The 17,261-nt window shown below is 39.3% G+C and overlaps 5 protein-coding genes across 5 annotated transcripts in view; all 5 read left to right on the top strand.

Moving 5' to 3' along the window:
• Window positions 1-6,811: 6,811 nt before the first annotated feature.
• LOC113106540 (histone H1-like) lies at window positions 6,812-7,678 on the top strand. Its single transcript, XM_026268614.1, has one exon. It carries the CDS (start codon window positions 6,934-6,936, stop codon window positions 7,552-7,554), a length of 621 nt encoding a protein of 206 aa, XP_026124399.1. The 5' UTR covers window positions 6,812-6,933; the 3' UTR covers window positions 7,555-7,678.
• A 569-nt stretch (window positions 7,679-8,247) lies between these two features.
• On the top strand, window positions 8,248-8,820 carry LOC113106552 (histone H2A-like). Its single transcript, XM_026268626.1, has one exon. It carries the CDS (start codon window positions 8,296-8,298, stop codon window positions 8,680-8,682), a length of 387 nt encoding a protein of 128 aa, XP_026124411.1. The 5' UTR covers window positions 8,248-8,295; the 3' UTR covers window positions 8,683-8,820.
• Window positions 8,821-9,628: 808 nt separating this feature from the next.
• Window positions 9,629-10,385, top strand: LOC113106548 (histone H3-like). The gene has a single exon (XM_026268622.1). It carries the CDS (start codon window positions 9,678-9,680, stop codon window positions 10,086-10,088), a length of 411 nt encoding a protein of 136 aa, XP_026124407.1. The 5' UTR covers window positions 9,629-9,677; the 3' UTR covers window positions 10,089-10,385.
• A 699-nt stretch (window positions 10,386-11,084) lies between these two features.
• Window positions 11,085-11,466, top strand: LOC113106561 (histone H4). Its single transcript, XM_026268634.1, has one exon. The coding sequence runs from the start codon at window positions 11,108-11,110 to the stop codon at window positions 11,417-11,419; it is 312 nt and encodes a 103-aa protein (XP_026124419.1). The 5' UTR covers window positions 11,085-11,107; the 3' UTR covers window positions 11,420-11,466.
• A 4,747-nt stretch (window positions 11,467-16,213) lies between these two features.
• LOC113106537 (serine/threonine-protein phosphatase PP1-beta catalytic subunit) overlaps window positions 16,214-17,261 on the top strand; it is a 9,135-nt gene continuing 8,087 nt past the window's right edge. Inside the window, exon 1 of the mRNA XM_026268611.1 lies at window positions 16,214-16,323. Coding sequence (XP_026124396.1) covers window positions 16,272-16,323 — 52 coding nt within the window. The 5' untranslated portion in view covers window positions 16,214-16,271. The remainder of the gene's footprint in view (window positions 16,324-17,261) is intronic.

Below are 17,261 nucleotides of genomic sequence, written 5' to 3'. Positions count from 1 at the left end.
AGGGACCTAGTAACATTGCAGGGTTCGACCCAGGACGAGCGCTGTGTGAACAAAAGCCAGATCTAATTCCGTGTCGAAGTGATGACGCGTGTTATCGCGCGACTCTTTTACCGGCTGTTTTGAAGGAAGATCAACATTCGCGATGAAAACATATGTGCAAACTGTAATGAAGCAGAAATCAGTTAGTTCCTCACTTTCCGCGCTGACACTGAGATCGTTTGCTTGCTTCAGTTAAAGTATAATGTGCCAAGTGTTGCCGACTCGTACATTACACGTCACGCGCTGATGTCACGTGTCGTTACGGGATCTTCAAGGGTTGTGTTTGAAAGCACGCACATATCCCGGGTCATCACTGGCAGTGTGAAAGTGCCAAATCTAGCGACCAGGGAATAATTGCAGGAACACTTTACCCCTGTATTTGCCGGAATGGCAGTGTGAAAGGGGCTTATGTGGTCTGGGCAGCCATTCCAGGAATCTTGAGATGGGTTTTGAATTCGATGAGGCTACGCACTACAGTACACTCACAGACTGCCCTGCTTCAGAGGCGTTGTTCAAACTTCTGCAGCGAACAGTGCGGCAGGTTTTTTCTAGCCACTATTTCCTCATCCCAAAGAGAGACGGCGGGCTCAGACCAATTCTAGATCTCAAACATCTGAACCGTTTTCTTATGCGGCAGTCGTTCAAGATGTTGATGGGCCACATTTCTGCCCCCAAGATTGGTTTTTGACTGTGGATTTGAAAGATGCTTACTTTCACAACCACATATCCCCCCGTCATAGACTTGAGATTCACATTCGAGGGAGTGGCCTATCAGTATGCAGTTCTTCCCTTTAGACTGTCCCTGGCCCCACAAAGTTCTTGACAATTGGCTTGATTTAGCAAGATCAGAACGGGAACTGAACACTCACAAAGAGGTAATGCTCAGTCACTTAGAGCGCCTCAGGTTGGTCATAAACCCACGCAAGAGACAGTTGTTGCCCAAACAATGAACTGTCTTTCTGGGAACGGTTCTAGACTCCACTAATGTGGGAGTGGAACTTGCTGGGTCGTTCCCTGACAATTCAGCAATATATATGTGTGTATATATAAAGTACATTGTGTGCATATTTACTTTTGAGTTGAAAACATTATTAATCATCATTATTACAATAAACCCATATTCAGAAAAAACTTTCATCCTTAGGACATGGGGACTGTCTTCTAACACCATTTACCATCTGTAATATTGTCCTCTAATCACTAGATGGCTGTACAGTCCAGTTTATATCATGCATGCATTAGGTTTTGTATTTGGATATATATTTAGGTATTATTAAAGTTTGGCCAACCAGCGGTAGAAACATAAATTGGTGCCGATGATGATGATAATGATGATATCATTCACCTGTGCTACTCCTAAGAAATAATCTCAACAATGTAGTACAGCAGTAGATACATACTGATAAAATAATATATAATTTTACTTTACTGAAATTAAATAGGAATAGACGTATCCAAACAGGCACAACACTTTCACTTCCAGGTCATGAAGCTGTCGATCACAAACTCAGTAGCCAATAAGAACACACTGCTGCTAGCCCCGCCCCCAAGAACTGAGGCAGAATGGCAAAAGGAAACTTCAGAAGCGAAAACTCTGGAACCAGATTATTAATTACAGATCAGCAAAATAAATAGGAGAAAACAGTTAGTAATACATGCAGTATATTAAAAACAAATTCAAAGATGTTGCCTTTTTTTATATATTCACTTATTATTTTTTATTATTTATTTTTTATACATTTTATTTGGTTTTAATTCATATTTTAATACGTTTCTTGAAAGATTACAATTGGTTTCATTGAAAAAAATAAAAATAAATTAATAAATTAAATTAAAAAATAAATAAATATATATATATATATATATAGGTATCTGTAAGATCTAAAAATGTAATTATCATTATCGGCCTACAATAATTTATATATATATACACACACACACACACACACACACACACACACACACACACACACATGGAAAAGCAAAAAATAAATAAATAAATAAATGATTATTTATAAATGTATTTCCTTATTTAAGTATATATTTATTTTTTTCACATTTTTATTTGTTTCTTCTTTTATTTATTTATACATTTATTCATTTGCACATTTATTTATTTCTACATTTATGTATTTCTACATTTATTTATTTCTTCATTTATTTCTTCCTGCGTAGGGTAATGAGGAGGGCGTGGTTTACCTCAGACATAGCAATCGAGCTCAGAGTAAGCGAAGGCGAAGGGTTGAGGCCACAGTGACACCCTGTGGCGAAATACAATAATGATCACTGACGTTCCATTTTTCGTTCAAAACTCACGGAAAGGAAGCAGGGCACATAGGCTACCGTAGTGGTTTCCAAACTTTTTCAAGAGCGACCCTTTTTTTTTTTTACGCGACCCATAGGCTTATTCTTAAGCCAAGCATAAGAATAACAATAACAACCGCTTTTGATGCACGTGCACTGGATGATCATTGACACGATTGCAATGCAAAGTTGATTCTGCACTAATTTGATCTAGCTATGGGATGCTCATTAACCTTTTAACCATTAACCATCATTTTAAGAATTTTAACCAATTAAAAGCCTACTATCATTTGCTGCATGCTTAAAAAATACACAAAACATAGGCTATTCCACAACAAATCCTTTAAATGTGATATTCAGAACAGAACAAGTAACAAACTGTCACCCAACCAAAATCACACACACTCACACAAACTGTTTAAAAGCAAAAAATAAGGAAAAAGAAGGAAAACAATTATCCTATTGATCTGAAAGTGTGTGCGTGTGTGTGACAGAAGACAAGGCTCATGTTCACTGAACTCTTTAATGCGTGTGTGTGTTGCTGCCGATGGAGCGAACGCTGGTTTCAAACTTTCATTTGCCCACTTTTCACCGCATATTACGCACATTGTATTGCAGCACGGACTGCTTCCGAACAGTTGACAAACCCAAACTTTTTCTTTGCTGGGCAAGTACTGCTACTCTGTTCACATGCATCGCCTTCGTTATCTTACCTGCTGATCTCCGCTGTTTGAGGCAGGGTTTGACGACTGGCTGCGTTTTCTGCTCCTTCATTTAAAGGGGTCTCTGTCTCTGGCCCTCTTTTTTTGTGAAAAAATCATAAATGCTTTTTGACTTTGGCTTGCTCATGTTCAGCATTAAATAAATTAAATACGGGATACAAATGTCACGCTACCTAAGATGTTTCATCTCAGTGAGAAAAAAAAATGGCTGTGTCAACAACATTGTGCACAAGATTTTTTTTTTTTTTTTTTTTTTTTGCATGTATTTGAATGATTTTTCAGTGTACTTCTATTCAAAGTTATTATTATGATTAGAAAACGGAATTAATTATTTTAGTTTAAAAAAAATAAATAAAAAAAAATCACTGGCGACTCATTTTTTTCATTCTGGCGACCCACCCGAGGGTCGCGACCCAGGGTTTGAACACCACTGGGCCACAGTGAAGTCGACGCAAGAATATTGGCCAATGCTTTTGAAACGAGACCATTGCATTTGAATGTAGCCTAATTTCCAAAAACAATACTGACAGCAACAGCCTTATTAAATGTATGAAAGTCACGTTAATCCACATCGATAAATTCAGTTAGAGGATGAGACTGTAGCCACTAAATGCAGCCAGAGCTTCATCAGAGCCATCAATACAGAAGAGATCTTAATGCATTTACATTTATATAGCAATTAGCCTACAAGTGCATACAAATATTATGAAGTGTCTTAGGCCTACATTTTGAAGACATAAATATGACATGATGGAATCAATGAAATTATAGCCTACGTTTACTATGAAACTAAAACAGACACCAGGTGGCAGATAGTCACTGTCTTAATGAGTGAGTTCAATCCACTCCTTTGATACACTGAATCAAAAACAACTCGACGTGTTGAAGCGATTTGTTTCTGATCATTTATATTTATGCCTATGCCTATGCGTTATCTAAATAATTATAATAGCCTAATAATCTAAGCCTAAAACAGCAGAGTTCATTAATCCAGCGAATTCTTTGCTAGTGGTGCTTGCAAGTTATATATATATATTATTTATTTATTTTTGTTTTGTTTTGACCAAACAGAAATTAATTTATTCAATGACATTTGAATTTTACTGTAGGATCTACAATGACATGAAATGTGCAGATTTTTTAGCCTACTAATTTTATTCTAAGCCTATTTAAGAAAAACCTCAAAGCCTAACATGTTTTCATTTGCTATACAAACAACAGCAACTGAAGCTTTATCTTGTAGAGTGTAGTCTGCTGCACTTCTCCGATCGGAGACTACTTTAGTAGTTTAGTAAAGACTACTTTACACCACAGTAGATTACAGGTCTTTCTTTCCCCGACTTTAGACTGTATGCTCAAGCCTTTTCCCTCCACCCTTCATCAGTTTTATTTGATCCTGATGCCTCTGTGTCTTGGAGAGCAATTGAGGAATCTATTGTTTATCGTATAAATTGAAGCGTCTTGTTGTTGTTGTTTTTTTTTTTTTTTTTTTCTGGGCTCTGCTTGGACAGTGTAAATCTTGGTTTGGTCCCATTGTAACCCACCTTATCTCCACATAGAGGGATGTTAAAAGACGTTCACAAAATGGCACTCTCCTGTTTTCCACAATAATAATCTTTTCTCAGGCAGTACTCCACTTCATTGTTCACAATGGACTCATAATAAAGTAAACTCTCTGGCAGATATCTACGATGATAGTGGTTACAATTGCTTTGTTTTCTTTAGGAATCCTGTAAGCACTTTTTTTATTGATATTAAGCAGATGTAATTGTTTGTTCAGATTGTTGTTAATAGTGTTCATCATCTGTTTGATTATGTCTTTAATCTATTTTTTTCTGTACATTTCTGCCATATGCACATAAACTGACAGTCACCACTGATAAGATAAATATTATAGAAACTTAATTTACTGTAAAGTTACTCTGCAATGATTTGTATTGTAAAAAGTGTGATGCATATCAACTTGAACTGAATTGTGTTCTTAATATGAAAGCTTTCCTAAAAATATATCCTATTTTTATATTGTAAACTTTCATCTGAATACATTAAGTGTTTAATGAATAGTGTTGATCACTTTGTTTCCAACCTGAAAATATTGTGATTTGTTTTGCATTCCGCTTTCAGTTAAATATGTCACAATATCAAATTTGATATTTTATGAGGATTTATATTTGTTGTTTTTGTTTCTGCAGGACAGTACAGAAAGGTCACAAGTGAGAGAGAGAGGAGGGACGGTGTCTGAAAGGACCTGGAGCTGGGACTGTTTCAAGGATCGACCGAAGCACAACCACACTATGTGCACGAGGCTATTGCTTCCAACATTTTAGAGTCCCCTTCAGTAGAAATCACATTCTCCCTTACACACTAGAGAAAAAAGACACAGTCTGGGTTAGAAATGTCCTCAGTGTGTCCCCTTTAACACTGGACTCTTGGAATCGTCCTCATCTTCCTGTTATAGGGTTGGTTACAGAGACCCTGGCTGAAGATTCCCTTCTCGAACTGTTCAACACATTTTCACTGCACATCTCAAGTCTATTATTATTATTATTATTATTATTTTTTTTTTTTTACAGAAACTGTTTTTCACACCAAAAAAAAAAAAAGATCAGCTGGTTTCAGTCATAAAGTTGGAAGGGTTTCTCTTGCATGTGTAGTGCAAAATATACATTTATATGCTAAATTATTTCACAAAACCTTTGTTATTCGACATGTTTTTTTTTTTTTTTTTACAATACATCCATACATATTCTGCAAAATAAAGTTTTGGATTATTTTCATATTTTCTATACATGTTTCCAAAATAAAATTGCTGTTTAAAAATTTGGAGCATGTGATAGTTTATTGAGTTGTAAAACCATTGCTGCCAGTCATTAGATTTCTAGCGTTTATCATGTACAGTGTTGATCTAAATGCAAACTAGGCTCTAACTTAACATACAGTGTGTGTATTTATGGTGCACGGTACGACGGTGAATCAACATAGATTTACTTTGCAAAATCAACACATCATTCAACGTTAATCCAAGGTCTCCATAACGGCCATAATTCACCTGTGATGAAGGTAAGACGGTGAAACAACGTCACAATATCAACGTTGATCCAATTTCTTTGCTAAATCGAAAGGTAATTCTACGTTGATTCAACCCTGGTATCTGACGTTGTTTCAAGGTTGAAATGCCGACCGGGGTCTTTCTTACAACTCACTTTATACATCAGCCACTGAAGATGTTTTTACCGAAATAATACTGAAGTGATTACTATAACTATTGTGGTTGCTAATTCAATTAAAACATCTCATATAGTATTTCATATAGTATTAGTATTTCATGTAGTCTATCGGCTGAATAAAGGATGAGGAGCCCCGGACCTGTTTGTGCTTCAAGCTGCACAAAACTACAGCTGTATCAAACACTGTACACCACACTCACTGATGCTCATTCAATTAAACCACTCTCGAACTGTTTCTGAAACACAAAGAGGACGATTTCTGTCTTTCTTCAACCTTTAACACTTAAATAAAGCATTAGATTTACACTCGGCTCTGTTCCGTGGCTGATGCTCGCCTCGAGTTTGATCTGACCGGGGCGAAACCAACATTTCCTCGTCGCGGGTTTTAGTCTCCACAGAAAGCCAAGGACCTCTGCTTGATGCTGACTTTGTTTCTACTGCGCTAAACTATTTTAACACTCGAGTTTTGCCCCTAAATGTAGGAGAAGAAAACACAAGCGCGAGCGGCTCTCGGAGGCGCGCAGACAGCGAGCGGGCGGGTTGAGTCTATAAGGTTCTCATGTGTTGTTTAAGAGCGCGGCGCTGCTCGAGCGACACTCATTAAACTCAGTGTTTGAAAGACTGTGATTCCGCTCCGAGAAATGGCAGAAACCGCTCCAGCAGCCGCCGCTCCGCCGGCCAAAGCGCCCAAGAAGAAGTCCGCCGCCAAAGCCAAGAAAGCAGGTCCCGGCGTCAGTGAGCTGATCCTCAAAGCCGTGTCCGCGTCCAAGGAGAGGAGCGGAGTGTCCCTCGCCGCCCTGAAGAAAGCTCTCGCCGCCGGCGGCTACGACGTGGAGAAGAACAACTCCCGCGTCAAGCTCGCCCTCAAGAGCCTGGTGACTAAAGGCGCCCTGCTGCAGGTCAAAGGGACCGGCGCCTCCGGCTCCTTCAAGATCAGCAAGAAGCAGACCGAGACCAAGAAGAAAGCGGCTCCTAAAGCCAAGAAGCCCGCGGCCAAGAAACCCGCTGCTGCCAAGAAGCCCAAGAGCGCAGCTGCAAAGAAGCCCGCCGCTAAGAAATCCCCCAAGAAGGCCAAGAAACCCGCCGCCGCTAAGAAGGCCACAAAGAGCCCCAAGAAGGCGACGAAGAGCCCCAAGAAAGCGAAGAAGCCCGCGGCGCCCAAGAAGGCAGCAAAGAGCCCCAAAAAGGCCAAGACCGCCAAACCCAAGACGGCAAAGCCTAAAGCTGTGAAGCCTAAAAAGGCAGCTCCCAAGAAGAAATAAATCTCTTCCGTTTTCTTCCCCAACGGCTCTTTTCAGAGCCACCCACAAACTCCGAAGAAAGAGCAAAAGAAAGGCCTGCACTTACACTATTAGTGGAAGTAATAATAATAAATAATGCTTACAGTAGCTTTTCTAAAGTTTTGTATATTATCTGTTTTTATTTATATTATATAAAATAACAAGCAAAAGAGGGCCTCTTAACACCACCTGAACTTACATTATTATTATTATTTTATTATTATTATTACTATATAACGTTAATGCAAGAAAAAAAAAAAAAAATACTTGTACTGCGTTAAACTGAGACTTGTTATAACAGTTGTACATCATTGCTGTTTTGTTGATTAACACTGCCTTGGTCTATTGTTTAGTTTTTTAATTTTTATTATTAAATAACGTTAATGCAAATAAATAAATAAATAAATAAACCTTTCTACATGTACTGCATTTAACTGAGACTTTTTTTTATAACACTTGTACATAATTGCTGTTTTGTTGGTTTTGATTGCTTCCATTGTCCTAATTTGTAATTCTAAATGCTGCTCACTGCTCAGTCCGCGCGCAGATGTGGAGGCGTGGCTTTGGCGGTGGATGTTGGAGGGAAGTTCAGTGATTGGTTTAAAATATTACAAGGTCTAAACCAATGGGCGACTGGCACACTCTTTTAAAATCAGCACAGCGTGTTCCAGGCAGCAAGCTATTATTTCTCTCTTGTAACATTGAAGTACTTTGTAACTGAGAATGAGTGGAAGAGGCAAAACCGGGGGCAAAGCGAGAGCGAAGGCCAAGACTCGCTCCTCCAGAGCAGGGCTGCAGTTCCCCGTCGGTCGTGTTCACAGACTTCTCCGCAAGGGGAACTACGCAGAGCGCGTCGGTGCCGGAGCTCCCGTCTATCTGGCGGCTGTGCTCGAGTATCTGACCGCTGAGATCCTGGAGTTGGCTGGAAACGCCGCGAGAGACAACAAGAAGACCCGCATCATTCCCCGTCACCTGCAGCTGGCGGTGCGCAATGATGAGGAGCTCAACAAACTCCTGGGTCGAGTGACCATCGCTCAGGGCGGCGTGCTGCCCAACATCCAGGCCGTGCTGCTGCCCAAGAAGACCGAGAAACCCGCCAAAGCCAAGTAAACCGAGTCCGCTCTGCTTCTCCAACACAAAGGCTCTTTTAAGAGCCACACACTTGATCTGACAGAGAGCGATTTACTTTCCTTTTCATTCATGGTAAACCATGCATACGGTTATAGGAGATACTGAAATAAATCAACGCACTTTTATTAATAAATCATTTGGAAACTCTGCCTTAAAATAATTATCAGTGTAACAAATATGAATATAACTATAATGTCATTTTTTCTAGTGTTGTGTCAAAGGTTCTGAAAAGAATCATATCAGGTGTTCATCTTGATAACAGACAGTTTGGCTTGAAGTCTCTGAAAGAAGGTGTAGAACTGTATAAAAGACAAAACTGATTTATTGATGTTTTTGATAGTTATTCAAAGTTATGTACTCAACAGAGTCATTTAGAGTAATGGAGATCAGAAGAGAGTCTACTTTCACCAGTACTTTTTAATGTGTGTGTGAATTGATTTCTGGAAAATGTAAGTGACTGTAAGACTGGATGGATGTATGATTGATAAAACCATAGTCAATCACTGTATGTCTGCTGATGATCTAGTAGTGTTGGTTTTAAACAGCTGCTAAATATATGATCTTATTAGATATGATGTGGAATAAAATATGAGAAAAATTGTTGTCATGAAAAAAACTTCGAGATCTTAATAGCCCAGATGTATTTATTTATCAGGGCAGACATTAAATTTGTTTGGTAAAAATTATAAATAAATTAATTAAATGTTAATTATAATGAATGATTGAACGATGCGTAAAGTACTAAACGGAACAAAGCATTTTGAGCGGGAAACACAGACAGCCCCGTTTGAAAACAGAAGCGGCGCAGTCATTGGCTAGCAGTCATGTGCAGACGTCACATATCAGCCAATCACAAGTCTCTGCACCCTAATGACGCCGTAAGCGCGTGACCGTATGACGCTTTAAAAACAGACGCATGAGAGGAAGGAGCATTTTCTACGTGCTCAGAACGGAGAGAGAAGTTGATCGCAGCGATGGCAAGAACCAAGCAGACCGCTCGTAAATCCACCGGTGGCAAAGCCCCGAGGAAGCAGCTCGCCACTAAAGCCGCCCGGAAGAGCGCCCCAGCCACCGGCGGCGTCAAGAAGCCCCACCGTTACAGGCCCGGGACCGTGGCTCTCCGAGAGATCCGCCGCTATCAGAAGTCCACCGAGCTGCTGATCCGCAAACTGCCTTTCCAGCGTCTGGTGCGAGAGATCGCTCAGGATTTCAAGACGGACTTGCGCTTCCAGAGCTCCGCTGTCATGGCCCTGCAGGAGTCCAGCGAGGCTTATCTGGTCGGTCTGTTCGAGGACACCAACCTGTGCGCCATCCACGCCAAGAGAGTCACCATCATGCCCAAAGACATCCAGCTGGCCCGCCGCATCCGCGGAGAGCGCGCTTAAACCCGCCGCTGACAAACACCCCAAAGGCTCTTTTAAGAGCCACACACATCGCACTGAACGAGACCGTTTCCACTGTAACAACGAGTATTTGCTCCTCACCAGAAAAGGACAATATTCCAGTTAAACATAAATTATAGGTCTTACAACTTTATTTTCATTGTATTTACTCAAGATTATTTTGGAATGATTTGGAATTCTGTATTAACAGAGAATTGAAGGTATGATAGAAATTTGTATAGTTTATGTATTTTTTATACAGAAAACGAAAATTTGAATACTAAAGAGCAACATATACAATTGTTTATTTTCTTAGGAAAATTCCATATACATAAGTGGGCTTAATGTAAACCAAATTTTGTACATTTTATAAATGACTTCAAATTATATATAAATCTCTTGGAACAAACAGAAAACAAAAAAGCACTGAAAACATGTAATGCTCTGAAATCAATGAAATGTATGTAGCTTTTTTCTCTCTTGCTCTCTTTTCTCTGGCAGCTAATGTTCATTTGATTATGTGAATATAAAATACCTCATGTTCTTGTGGCATTTAAAAATAAAGAAATATAAAATGTGTGCAAGGGGAAAAAGGCGCACGAGACCGCTCTGCAGTTATATGACCATTTATTAAAAACACATATATGCACAGTTAAAAGTTTATTTTCACATTTGCATGACAGTTACAGCAGGGCTTCAATTCTGTTATTAATTGTCAAGTAATAGCAGCAATAGTAAATAAAAGTGTATAATAAACACGTTTTTCATTCTATAGTACTCATTGTTTTAATGTATAGTGTACATATTTTAAATGTGATTGTACAAAAAATATATATATATATATATATATATATATATGAATGTAGTCCTAAATACTTATGTTATATCATAATCTGCGCGATTATTTTCTTCTCTAACTAGAGGCTGTGCACCATGTGACGCGCAACTGGTTTCAGTTAGGTCCTGTAAACAACTGTAAAAGGCTCCCTGAGGCATTTGTGCTGAACAGAGATCATCTCATCATGTCTGGAAGAGGCAAAGGCGGTAAAGGACTCGGGAAAGGAGGCGCTAAGCGTCATCGTAAGGTGCTGCGCGATAACATCCAGGGAATCACCAAACCCGCCATTCGTCGTCTAGCTCGCCGCGGGGGGGTCAAGCGCATCTCCGGTCTGATCTACGAGGAGACCCGCGGTGTGCTGAAGGTGTTCCTGGAGAACGTGATCCGCGACGCCGTCACCTACACCGAGCACGCCAAGAGAAAGACTGTCACCGCCATGGACGTTGTGTACGCGCTCAAACGACAGGGACGCACCTTGTACGGCTTCGGAGGATAAACCGCTTCAGATCCCAGAACAAACCCAACGGCTCTTTTAAGAGCCACCGACACTCTCACTTAAAGAGCTCGCGTTACTGTTATGTGTTTTACATGAAAATTAGCAATGTTTATACAAATTAAAATTAAGATTTGGTAGTGGACTGAGTCCGTGAATTAGCTATCCGGGTTTTCGTTACGGGATTGTTTTAACGATACATCAAGGCAGTACATTGAGCTATGTCTTTTTTTATTATTATTAAAATATAAAATGAGAACCGATCTCACAGCATGGTTATATTTTTCTGTTTTAGTTGGACAAAAAGATGGTAACTGATTTATGGCTTAAAAATGTAGCGTTACAGACGTTGAAGAATTACAGTAGAATGATGCAGAAGACAAAGGCGAATGTTATGTTTTCCACAAAGGGGCTTTTTATGTACAATTTCTCTAAACTAACAACAGAGCTCCAGCTCAAGACATCTTTATTTATATATCGCTTTTAACAATACAGACTGTGTCAAAGCAGCTTTACAGTATTAAATATGAAACTAGTGTTAATAATTCAAAATAACAATAGTAAACACTCAATGTTAAACAATCGATGCTTTATGGGTATTTTCCCTTTGTAATTTCCTTAATAGATTTATAATAGTTTAAAATTAAACATTTGTCCATGACATTTATCTAAAACTTATTTTCTCAAAAAAAAAAAAAAAAAAAAAATATATATATATATATATATATATATATATATATATATATATATATATATATATATATATATATATATATATATATATAAACAGCGGGAAATGAAACAAAGGAAACCCAGTCGGGTGGGTGTCGTTCAAACATGGAGTGATGGGTGGAGCTATAATTTAAGGTCCCGTGATTGGCTCTGGTTCCAGTTCAGTAACGCCTTGAATGATCCAATTAAATACACGTTTATGGGTCTGACCAATGATAATACGGATTCACGAGGTCCCACAGAATTAGCATAGACGAGTGAATAAAAAGCCCTGTATGAGTTCAGTCCGCTACTGATTTCTGAGAGATTGAATCGGAAACATCATCATGCCTGAACCAGCGAAGTCCGCGCCGAAGAAAGGCTCCAAGAAGGCCGTCACCAAGACCGCCGCGAAAGGAGGAAAGAAGCGCAGAAAGTCCAGGAAGGAGAGCTACGCCATCTACGTGTACAAAGTGCTGAAGCAGGTTCATCCTGACACCGGGATCTCTTCGAAGGCGATGGGCATCATGAACTCTTTCGTCAACGACATCTTCGAGCGCATCGCCGGTGAGTCGTCTCGTCTCGCTCACTACAACAAGCGCTCTACCATCACTTCCCGAGAGATCCAGACCGCCGTGCGTCTGCTGCTGCCCGGGGAGCTGGCCAAACACGCCGTGTCCGAGGGCACCAAGGCCGTCACCAAGTACACCAGCTCCAAGTAGAGCAGTCCGACCCCGAGACACACCCCAAAGGCTCTTTTAAGAGCCACCCATCCACTCACTCGAAGAGCTTCTGATGTGTGTAGTAATGGTTTAGTTAGACTAATTCTAAGAAATTAACAACTCTCTATTTTATATATTTATTTTAGACCTTTGGTTTCTTTCCACTCAGTTTATGTAACGAAGTTCCCATTTTGGGCAACCCTACGGACTTATAGAGCACTTTGTTGGTCATTTGATTTAAAACATAAACTGATTTAAAGATCTTATTCGGTTTTGTTTTACACCCAACATAAAATAAGCTCTCCTTCAACACACAACTGTTTTTTACAAATGGGCCTAAAGGGCTTGACTTGTTTCGTGTTGAGGCAAGGCTTTTGCAGCCAGATGTGAAAAGTTAATTTCTCAAAGTTTGGAGTGCATGCTAAAGATTTCTGCTGATAAATGCAAATGTGTGTGTAGTTTCATAAATGTGCATTCAAACATCACTTTACTGAATCCTGCTGACTGCTGAAAATTACAGTAAATAATTCTACATTAGGTAAAATCTGATAATTTATTTACTCTATCAATGAGCACATTGTATGTCTATTGTGAACAGGGTCGCTTTGGTTGTCTGTCTATTTAAAAACCCTCTTCTGGACAATATATGTTGAGTAGTCAATTGATGATTCAACTAGTAATAAAAAAGTTACTTTCATGCCAATACATTACATTTTTAAAAGTCAGGCTCAGTGAAGGCTAGTTTGCTCCGTTATTCGATTTTGTGGTGTGTATTTTCTGAAAATGTCTTACATAATCTAGATTTGTGATTTAAATCCAATGGAGATTCACTGAACATGATCCCACAACATGGTTTGTGTGACAGAGCGACGAGGAGAGAAGTAACACGCAGTGCAATGGTAAATAAAAGGCAAATTACATCATCAGCAAAGCCTTTTTGCAAAATCCATGATGGTGCAAGAATCATCAGTAAAGGTATATTATGCAGTCACTTCATAATATTATATATATTTTTTTTACTTCACTTGTGTTTGTGAAAAATACATTATCACAGGGCAAAACTGTGCAAAAGCAGTGTTCGCTGGAGATGCTAAAGCATTTGAAAACAAGGAAATGACCAATAACTATGAATCAGTATCTTTTTCATGCCAATCAGTAGCACATTTAATTTCTGACATCCAATGTCAAATCCAAGAAAAGCTGAAAAGACAATTGTAGATAGTTTTCTCTCGCGCTGTATGATAAGCTCCTGATCTTTGTCAGAACGATCACAGAGAACTTTGAAATGCAAAGCAGCTGTTAGACTTGGCTTTAGCACACCACACATGAAGAGGATATTCACAGAGTGTGAATCTGTAGATTTACAAAACTGAAAATGTAACACAAGAATCCCCTTCAATTTGATTTTATAATTATAATATCAAATCTAAGACATTTCTTTTCTTCTCGCTACATCTAAAACTGCGTGTCCACAGAGAGGGGTTGATGTTGAACATTGGTGTTTCTTATATTATTTTGATGTATATAATCTTAAATTGGAACACAATGGTTTGTTATTATTCTTATTATTTGCTGTTTGAGTCTCACTGGTAGGTCTTTCAGTGTGTTCTGTGGAGGGGAGATCTCCAGAGCACATCAGCTGGTCACTGGGGTTCCTCAGGGATCAGTTCTAGGACCCGTCCTCTTCTCCACCTACACAGCATCACTGGGGCCCATCATACAGGCACATGGCTTCTCCTACCATTGTTATGCCGAAGACACACCTCTCTATCTTTCATTTGATGATCCAGCAGTAGCTGCACGAATCTCAGGCTGCCTGGAGGACATCTCAGCATGGATGAAAGAACATCACCTAAAGCTCGCCCTCGCAAAGACTCAGCTTCTTGTCTTTCCTGCCACTCCAACTCTACAGTATGATGTCACCATCCAGCTAGTGTTCTTCTACAAGTACCCCATCAACTCCAGTCAGAAATCTCGGTGTAATCTTTGATGACCAGCTGACCTTCAAAGACCACAGTGCACAGACTGCTCGATCTTGCAGGTTTGCGTCGCACAACATCAGAAAGATCAGATCCTTTCTAACGGAGCATGCTGCACAACTTCTTGTCCAGGCCCTGGTCATTTCTAGGCTGGACTACTGCAATGCTCTTCTGGCTGGACTTCCATCAAACACATTATTTAGTCCTTCCCTTTCTAGCTTGTACTTATTTGAACAATTCCTGAAACGCGGCATTACAAGCACTTTCTGTGTCTGTTTGCCTCTTTAAGAAGAATCACTTTATATATTCCCCACAATTGTAAGTTGCTTTGGATAAAAGTGTCTGCAAAATATAGTGGCTAATGAACCGTGAGTCTCATCCATAGGCTTACTTCTACAATGAAGAAACATTTGGATAAAATAGTTTTTTGTTGTTGTTTATGATGAAAAAGCTTATTTTATCAGAAGCAACACTTAATAATATTTCATATTAAAGCACGGTTGTTTTTCCAGGACACGTGTGTGTTTCATAAGGTTTTAAAGTTGTGTCCTCTCTTTCTGTCAGCAGCGTCAGATCTTGATTAAAATGTAAAATCATCAGGGAATCTGAGGGGCAGCTGTCTCTCTGAAGGACCCTCCTCACATTCCTCCTCTGCAGAGTACATCAGTTTATAGTTTTACAATATTTTAAATCCTAATGTTAATATTTCATGTGTCACAACCATGATATGTCAACACCATCTTCCAGTTTCTGATAATAATATTAGAAATATTTAGATCATTGTATTCTCCTGAAGCAGGTTCTGTCAGCATCAACAGAGAAAACAACAGCTGCTTCATCAACTCTATTAGTTTTGTGAAAGAAATGATAAATTGGTCACCACTGTCAGATGTCACCAACACCGTATGCTTTTCTGTCGGACGTTTGTGACATTAAACGTGAAGTCATCATATTGGTGTGAATTTCAGGTCATATTTAATTATTGAACATATAAAATATTGTTTGAATATATCAAGATATGAACAGATCATGTAACAGTAGTCTGCGATACAGTCTTGAATGTATTTCACAATATTTACTGTTTTATTTATTAATTTGTATTTTGTATCAAATGAATGGAGCTTTGGTGAGCAGAAGAGACATAAAAGCACATAAAACATTCCTAAAATCTTTATGAATTTACCAAATCATTATAAAACTCATTGGAAAATATGGTATGGAAATCACCACTTATTTAATTTTAATCTGATGTTTTTCGAGTAAGGTTTATGATATAATGTGGAGAATGTATAGACTACACATTTAAAAATGTTATAATATGCGTAATGAATAATCACGCAATGATAATCCATGGTTTAATAGAGTAAGTTTTCTTTGAAACCGTTGTGTCCGTTGAGCTGCTCGTGTCCGTGAGGCCGGGCGCGCGCGTCGGGAGCGCGCATCATGGCGGAGGGCGAGCTGGACGTGGATTCTCTGATCTCCAGACTGCTGGAGGGTGAGTGAGTGTTTTTCATCTTCATCCTCATCCTCATCTTCATCTCCGCTCGGTTTGCGCTGACTCTGAGCGTCGAGTTTGGCGGGTTTTACGCGATCGTTCGCGCGGTTCCTGACCGAGAGGCCTGTGTCTGCGCGCGGCCTGCGACGACAAACCGAGGAAAACAAACACGAGCGACACTAATGAGAAACCGCGATTACATCCATCTGATGAACACTAGTGTTATATCTGCACACCAGGGTCGCGAGGAGTAGAAGATATCGCTAAAGAGTCGTTAAAGATGGAGTGTAAACATTCCGGGATAAAAAAGAAATGAGTAAAACATTTAGATGTCAGATATAAGTTAACTTACTTCTGACTCGAGCATCAGCTCACTGAACACTTTCACACTTAGCCTTGTTTAACACGAATATAACACGAGTCTGTTAAAGACATCAGCGGTAACATGGGGAATAAATAAAAACATACAGAGATATGTCTGAACATCTGCTTCTGAGCTCTAGTGTAAAGAGTCGAAGAGGTTAGTGTCTGTGAATGAGGACAGAAGGATTAGAATAAACTCACTTTAATGTGTTTATATCAGTCAGAACTCATTCAAATACCGTCACTGATTAATAAAACTAGTTAACTCTTGGTCAATGCACAAATTATTTTAAGATTTATGCTGTTTTGTGTATAATGTAATCTACATTGAGAGTCAGCATTTGTGTGTGTGTGTGTGTGTGTGTGTGTGTGTGAGAGAGAGAGAGAGAGAGAGAGAGTGTGTGTGTGTGTGTGAGAGAGAGTAAAAAAAAAAAAATACTTCATTTCACACAAGACCATATTTGGTTGCATCCACACTGGAGGAAAATAGATCTTTAAATAGTCAGCACTGGTTTACATCAGAGTCAGAACACACACATACACACAGTCTCTCTCTCTCTCTCTCACACACACAC

The sequence above is a fragment of the Carassius auratus genome, chromosome 7 (assembly GCF_003368295.1).
Source record: "Carassius auratus strain Wakin chromosome 7, ASM336829v1, whole genome shotgun sequence".
Classification (NCBI taxonomy): Eukaryota; Metazoa; Chordata; class Actinopteri; order Cypriniformes; family Cyprinidae; genus Carassius; species Carassius auratus.
This window is presented reverse-complemented; position numbering and strand designations above follow the sequence as displayed.